This window comes from Nylanderia fulva, unplaced genomic scaffold, assembly GCF_048542155.1.
Source record: "Nylanderia fulva isolate GAGA-0341 unplaced genomic scaffold, ASM4854215v1 Scaffold147, whole genome shotgun sequence".
Taxonomy (NCBI): domain Eukaryota; kingdom Metazoa; phylum Arthropoda; class Insecta; order Hymenoptera; family Formicidae; genus Nylanderia; species Nylanderia fulva.
The window spans coordinates 228,819-236,996 of NW_028189699.1; the positions used below are offsets into that span (position 1 = coordinate 228,819).

Consider the following 8,178-nt stretch of genomic DNA (forward strand, 5'->3'; position numbering starts at 1 on the left):
CATTTGAATCCTGTTCAGAACTATCAATCAGTCTGATTTTACGAATCCTTTTATCAGTTGTAATTGTGTCATCTTCCGGCGATCCATCAGCCTTTCGCTTAGAGACAGTATATTCAGCTGACGCAACACAATTATCTGCCTCAATAGAGGGTGATTTAAACTTGTCACCAACAATTTCTAATGACTCACTTCTAGCAACGTTCAAAGGATCGCTATTTGGATCGTCACACTCAGGAGGGTCGCATGGGGCATCAACATCCGCCATAACAACCTCCATGTGTTCATAGTTGACTTCACCAGGAAGATTATCTAAATCCGTGGTCGCTATATCAACCTGCTCGCCCAACGGCAACGAGCAGGCCAGCCCCTTGTTTGATGACGACAAGGCGGAGCCGGGGACAACAACTCCGCCATGCCGATCGCTGGAGGCTCCGACAACCTCCTGCGACAGTAAGTTCATTTCATTTACCGTTGTGTTTGCCATGTTTTCATATAAAGGATTTGGTTTTTCCAAGAGTGTCCTTCCCTTGTGATCATGAACCATAGGATTACCAAGTTGACTTAAGTATAATCCATCCAGCGTATTTCTATCTTCATAAATCATTGAGGAGGAAATTGCATAAAATTCCTCACTCAGCTTTTCCAACTCAGCTTTCTTGTCACTAATAGAGTGACCTACATGTATTAAAGCGTCTTCCGTTTTGTTCATCTGTATCATCCTAGCCAAATCCGTAAGCTGAGATTCCACCGAATCAATCATAGATTGACTTAAAGGAGCCATCTCGCTTAGGCCAGATGAAGTATTGTTTAGTCTGCGCATGCTCACCTCTTTAACATCAGTGTTTGGAGGAGAAACCATCCGGACAGTATTGTCAAAGTTCATATCTTTAAAAAGTGATTCGTACCTAGCAACTCTACCCAAAAGATACGACCGGGCACAAACATTTTATAACCTTGACTGTATATGCTTTTAATGCATGCTTCAATATTATTGAGCTCTACATATAGCTCCGAGCGATTTGGGAGACTACTATTACGCAATCTATTAATGGAGCCTAATGCACACCCTAAAAACATCGTAGGTGTGAAAGAGGCCTCATTCAGCCGTGCTATTATATTGTCAACTGACTCCATTTTAGTAAATGTATGTATATAATACTAATCAACGCAATGTAATGTCAGTAATGTGAAAAATGTTTTAATTGATAATCTGCAAAAATTCCATTAATGTTACTAACACAACAACCAGGATCAATGCAGTAATTCAACTCATTTATCAAATATTATTAATTAATAGCGTGTAACACAAACAGCAATCTTCCAGACCTCAAAGTTACTTGAGGAGGAGATGCCGCAATATCTGTAGAGATGTTTCTCGACGCTTATAGTATCATAAATCGCTTACGTTCACCTATTGATTAAAACAGAACGCAAGCAATAACAACATCAGTCACTCAATATACGCTACCAATACTCTTCTATGTCATTAGTCCAATTATGCATAAAATACACACAAAGTACAAAGTATATATTTGATTTAGTAAATTTTACCAAATTGTTCAATAGTCAATGTCTTTTTGTTTAAATAACACCTTATTATTTAATAAATAAGAGAGAAACTTAAAATTGTCCAATTTATCAAGTCTCCCCTATATCTAGTAACTTTAGTAACGCGAAGAGGCATATCAAGTTTCACATCTATATCATAATCACTCAATATACGCTACCAATACTGTCATACATCAATAGTCCAGTTATATATAAAAGTACAAACAAAATACAAGATATATATTTAATTTAATAAATTTTACCAAATTATTCAATAAACAGTGTCTTTTTGTTTAAATAGCACCCCCATTATTGAGCGATTAAGAGAGAAACTTAAAACTGTCCAACTATGAGGTCTCCTCTATATCTAGTAATTTTAACGCGAAGAGGCACATCGAGTTTCATATCTATATTATAATACAATCACTCAATATACGCTGCCAATACTTTCATATATCAATAGTTCCAGTTATATATAAAAGTACACACAAAGTACAAATATATATTTAATTTAGTAAAGTTTACCAATTGTTCAATAAACATGTCTTTTTGTTTAAATAACACCTTATTATTCAATAAATAAGAGAGAAATTCGAATCTGTCCAATTTTCAAGTTTCCCCTATATCTAGTAACTTTTATAACGCGAAGATGCACATCGAGTTTCACATCTATATCACAGTTCATGATTGTTTGAAACTTTGGCAACCGAGTACAGCCATTCACTCAGAGATGGCGCGTCGATGTCCCTTTGCATCTTAAACTCAATTTCCCGAGAGAAAACATTCTCCAAGAGAGACATAACCCCAATTGTTACAATGTCATTTTGACAACACAAGCAGTCAGATATGTATGTATCACAATTCAAGGTTTATAAATTACGTCAAACAGTCTAAAGCAGGTATATAATAATAAAAATATTAATAAATCATATTTAATTGAATAGATATTTAATATCTATAAATATTGTTATCAGAAGAGAATCATGTAACAATAATCATTTATATATGTTTATCATATGCATTTCCTAGGAAATGCATATGATAAACATATATAAATGATTATTGTTACATGATTCTCTTCTGATAACAATATTTATAGATATTAAATATCTATTCAATTAAATATGATTTATTAATATTTTTATTATTATATACCTGCTTTAGACTGTTTGACGTAATTTATAAACCTTGAATTGTGATACATACATATCTGACTGCTTGTGTTGTCAAAATGACATTGTAACAATTGGGGTTATGTCTCTCTCGGAGAATGTTTTCTCTCGGGAAATTGAGTTTAAGATGCAAAGGGACATCGACGCGCCATCTCTGAGTGAATGGCTGTACTCGGTTGCCAAAGTTCCAAACAATCATGAACTGTGATATAGATGTGAAACTCGATGTGCCTCTTCGCGTTATAAAAGTTACTAGATATAGGGGAAACTTGAAAATTGGACAGATTCGAATTTCTCTCTTATTTATTGAATAATAAGGTGTTATTTAAACAAAAAGACATTGTTTATTGAACAATTTGGTAAACTTTACTAAATTAAATATATATTTTGTACTTTGTGTGTACTTTTATATATAACTGGACTATTGATATATGAAAGTATTGGCAGCGTATATTGAGTGATTGTATTATAATATAGATATGAAACTCGATGTGCCTCTTCGCGTTAAAATTACTAGATATAGAGGAGACCTCATAGTTGGACAGTTTTAAGTTTCTCTCTTAATCGCTCAATAATGGGGTGCTATTTAAACAAAAAGACACTGTTTATTGAATAATTTGGTAAAATTTATTAAATTAAATATATATCTTGTATTTTGTTTGTACTTTTATATATAACTGGACTATTGATGTATGACAGTATTGGTAGCGTATATTGAGTGATTATGATATAGATGTGAAACTTGATATGCCTCTTCGCGTTACTAAAGTTACTAGATATAGGGGAGACTTGATAAATTGGACAATTTTAAGTTTCTCTCTTATTTATTAAATAATAAGGTGTTATTTAAACAAAAAGACATTGACTATTGAACAATTTGGTAAAATTTACTAAATCAAATATATACTTTGTACTTTGTGTGTATTTTATGCATAATTGGACTAATGACATAGAAGAGTATTGGTAGCGTATATTGAGTGACTGATGTTGTTATTGCTTGCGTTCTGTTTTAATCAATAGGTGAACGTAAGCGATTTATGATACTATAAGCGTCGAGAAACATCTCTACAGATATTGCGGCATCTCCTCCTCAAGTAACTTTGAGGTCTGGAAGATTGCTGTTTGTGTTACACGCTATTAATTAATAATATTTGATAAATGAGTTGAATTACTGCATTGATCCTGGTTGTTGTGTTAGTAACATTAATGGAATTTTTGCAGATTATCAATTAAAACATTTTTCACATTACTGACATTACATTGCGTTGATTAGTATTATATATACATACATTTACTAAAATGGAGTCAGTTGACGATATAATAGCACGGCTGAATGAGGCCTCTTTCACACCTACGATGTTTTTAGGGTGTGCATTAGGCTCCATTAATAGATTGCGTAATAGTAGTCTCCCAAATCGCTCGGAGCTATATGTAGAGCTCAATAATATTGAAGCATGCATTAAAAGCATATACAGTCAAGGTTATAAAATGTTTGTGCCCGGTCGTATCTTTTGGGTAGAGTTGCTAGGTACGAATCACTTTTTAAAGATATGAACTTTGACAATACTGTCCGGATGGTTTCTCCTCCAAACACTGATGTTAAAGAGGTGAGCATGCGCAGACTAAACAATACTTCATCTGGCCTGAGCGAGATGGCTCCTTTAAGTCAATCTATGATTGATTCGGTGGAATCTCAGCTTACGGATTTGGCTAGGATGATACAGATGAACAAAACGGAAGACGCTTTAATACATGTAGGTCACTCTATTAGTGACAAGAAAGCTGAGTTGGAAAAGCTGAGTGAGGAATTTTATGCAATTTCCTCCTCAATGATTTATGAAGATAGAAATACGCTGGATGGATTATACTTAAGTCAACTTGGTAATCCTATGGTTCATGATCACAAGGGAAGGACACTCTTGGAAAAACCAAATCCTTTATATGAAAACATGGCAAACACAACGGTAAATGAAATGAACTTACTGTCGCAGGAGGTTGTCGGAGCCTCCAGCGATCGGCATGGCGGAGTTGTTGTCCCCGGCTCCGCCTTGTCGTCATCAAACAAGGGGCTGGCCTGCTCGTTGCCGTTGGGCGAGCAGGTTGATATAGCGACCACGGATTTAGATAATCTTCCTGGTGAAGTCAACTATGAACACATGGAGGTTGTTATGGCGGATGTTGATGCCCCATGCGACCCTCCTGAGTGTGACGATCCAAATAGCGATCCTTTGAACGTTGCTAGAAGTGAGTCATTAGAAATTGTTGGTGACAAGTTTAAATCACCCTCTATTGAGGCAGATAATTGTGTTGCGTCAGCTGAATATACTGTCTCTAAGCGAAAGGCTGATGGATCGCCGGAAGATGACACAATTACAACTGATAAAAGGATTCGTAAAATCAGACTGATTGATAGTTCTGAACAGGATTCAGATGAAAAAGAGGATGATCATGCTGTACCCTCTACTAGCAAGGATGCGGATGAAGATGCTGATGATGAGGATAGAGTTTTACGAAAGAGGAGGAGCAATATCAAGGCTAGGAGGCGAAGTAAAAGAATTGCTGCAGCGGGTGACAAGGAAATTATACTTGAGTCGAGCCCTGTGATTATATCTGATGATGATAATGATGTTGTGGCGGCATTGGATATATCTGCTGGTGAAGGAACTGATGTGCCCAGGAAACTAACCAAGAACAAAAAGAAAAGTACTTTGACTGCTAGGTTAAGGTCAAGTAAAGAAAAAAGTCCGAACGTTGACTTGGATGCGTCTGATTCCATGTTTACATGTGATTCAGATGTTTCCATTAGGATAAAGGTAAGAGATTTAGTTGCTATGAGTAATGGACAGGTGGCGTCGTATGGTCTGTCCTTGATCAGCAAAACAGATAGCCTGCGAGTAAATAGTACGAACGTTTCCGGTAAGTTTAACGGCTTATGGCGAAAATACATGATGCAGCTGGAGGATGTTGTCAGGGCATATGGTCATAAGATACAGGCTCAGGGCGATGTAGCCCATCTGCGTTGTAAAAATGAAGAATTAATGGAAGAAATAACAGAATCCTGTAGACGCGAAGAAGAAATAAAGATGCAATTAAAACAACATAGAGATATGATTGATGAACTTAAAAAAGAAGTAAATTTGCTTAAGAGTAAAAATAGAGGTGAGGATATATTGAGATCTAAAAAAGTAGATAGAAATAAGATACTTACCACGGATTAGAGTGATGATGAATCCAGTATGGTTGCTCAGTCCCCTGCTACTTCTCGTGATGATGAATCCAAGATTGTTCGTGATGCTATGGAATGGGCCTTGGAGTCGGCTGGGTCGGCCTGGAGCCCGCCCAGATCTGCTAACCTATGTGAAAAGACTTACATTACATCTAGGGTTTTTCGTAATACAGGTGTTGATAAAAGAGCAATTGAGGACGACAAGATTTTTCACCCCCCTATGAGTAACCCGAGACTCAAGGGTATTAAGATAATTGAGAACAAGCAGGTTGTCCCGCCGAGGAAGATAAGGAGTCAACCCACTCCAAGGATGTCGATGGCTAGGAAAGAGGAGGATTTTCCTTCTCTTCCTTCTCCTTCTTCTGTGATACGTCAGAGTTCTGGTGGATCTCACGATGGCACATCCGGGATTTGACCTATTAACAAAAGTAGTAAGGTTAGTGTTAATAAACCTAAAGTAGGTAAGCGTAAGGTGGCCGTTGTCACCATTACTTGTAAGCCTGGTGTAGATACCTCATGTGCGGATATTCTTAAAGCCGCAAGGCAGAATGTGTCTCTTGAAGGCCTGGGAATTAGCGAAAACCAGGATCCGTAAAGCCTTTAATGGCGGATATAAGATCGAGGTCCCTGGTAAAGGAGGCCTTGAATTGGCTGGTAAGCTCAAAGACAGATTAGAGGTTGTGCTACGCGATGTGGCCAAGGTGGATAATCCTGTTGCGCGAGGAGAACTGAAAATTTCTGGTCTCGCTCCTTCTACTTCCACGGAGGAGATTAGGGATCACCTGGTTCAAATTAGTGGTTTTACATCAATGGCTTTTAATATAAGTGACATTAAAAAGATGCGGGATGGTATGGGAATTGCGTGGGTTCAGTGCCCCCTAAACGCGGCAATTCCTATTGCGGAAACTGGCCGATTGCGCATTGGATGGACTTTTGCAAAAATTGAACTATTGAGAAAGCGCCCTGTTCAGTGTTACAAGTGTTGGCAATTTGGGCACGTCAGGTTCAATTGTGCTGCCTCGGAGGATAGATACGGTTGTTGTTTTAAATGTGGTAGCAATGAGCACAAGGCTAAGGAGTGTTCTGCTGCCCCACACTGCGTCATCTGTTCATCTGCAGGGAAAACTAGCAGTCACCGTATGGGATCATATGCTTGCCTCATAAACAATGGCTACGAATCTGTGAGACGGGTGGATCGTGGACAATCCGAGCAGTCTCATAATTATGGCCACTAAAATTCTGCAATGTAACCTTAATAGGTCCTGGCTGGCATTTGATTTGCTACGCCAGCAGTGCATTGAGCTAAATATTGATCTAGTGGCTATTTCGGAGCCTCCTGTTGGAACTAATATACTTGCAAATTGCTTTTATAGTAAGGATGCACTGGCTGCTGTGATGCTGTTTCCTGACACTAGTATTAGAAGCAGACTATTTGTAACCCTCGAAAATATTGTTGTTGTGGAATATAATGATTTTTATATTGTGTCTTGCTATATATCACCTAATAGCTCGAGAGATGTCTTTGGTGATTTCATTGATAATCTGGATGATACCATCAAACGATTACGTTACAAAAAAGTCCTTGTTTGTGGAGACTTCAATGCTAGGTCGTATCTTTGGGGATCCAAAACCACCGATAGAAGGGGTACACTGGTCAACCTTGTAACATCATCAAACGGTTTGTTCTTGGTTAATGTAGGTGATTCGCCGACTTGCGTTCGTCCGCAAGGTGAATCAGTTGTGGATCTCACATGGGCCTCGCATAGTATGTTTAAGGATATAGATGATTGGCGAGTAATGAGTGATATGGAGACTTTATCCGACCATATGTATATCACTTTTACTTACCTGAATAAGATCCATAATGGGTCAGCATCTAGAACTGTGTCTCCTGTTGGCTGGAATTTTAAAAAAATGGACAAGCCATTGTTCATCGAGTGCATGGAATGGTACTGCAGTTTCAACGCAACATCTGTTTTGGAAGAGGACTCAGCTGATGCTATTGTGGATTGGATTGATCGAGCTGTTTCTGATGCGTGCGATGTATCTACACCGTGTCTGAAAAGATCCAAGAAGAAGAGCTGCTATTGGTGGTCGGATGAAATCAACAACCTTCGAAGAGCAACAATTAATGACAGACGTGTTCTCACCAGAGCTAGGAGGAAAAAGAATAATGATGACTTTATTAAAAATGCTGCTGATAAGTATAAGCTATCTAGGAAAAATCTCTGA

The 8,178-nt window shown here is 37.8% G+C and overlaps 1 protein-coding gene across 1 annotated transcript; it reads left to right on the forward strand.

Annotated features, from left to right (window-relative positions):
• Positions 1-7,341: 7,341 nt before the first annotated feature.
• LOC146724145 (uncharacterized) lies at positions 7,342-8,178 on the forward strand. Its single transcript, XM_085480394.1, has one exon. It carries the CDS (start codon positions 7,342-7,344, stop codon positions 8,176-8,178), a length of 837 nt encoding a protein of 278 aa, XP_085336520.1.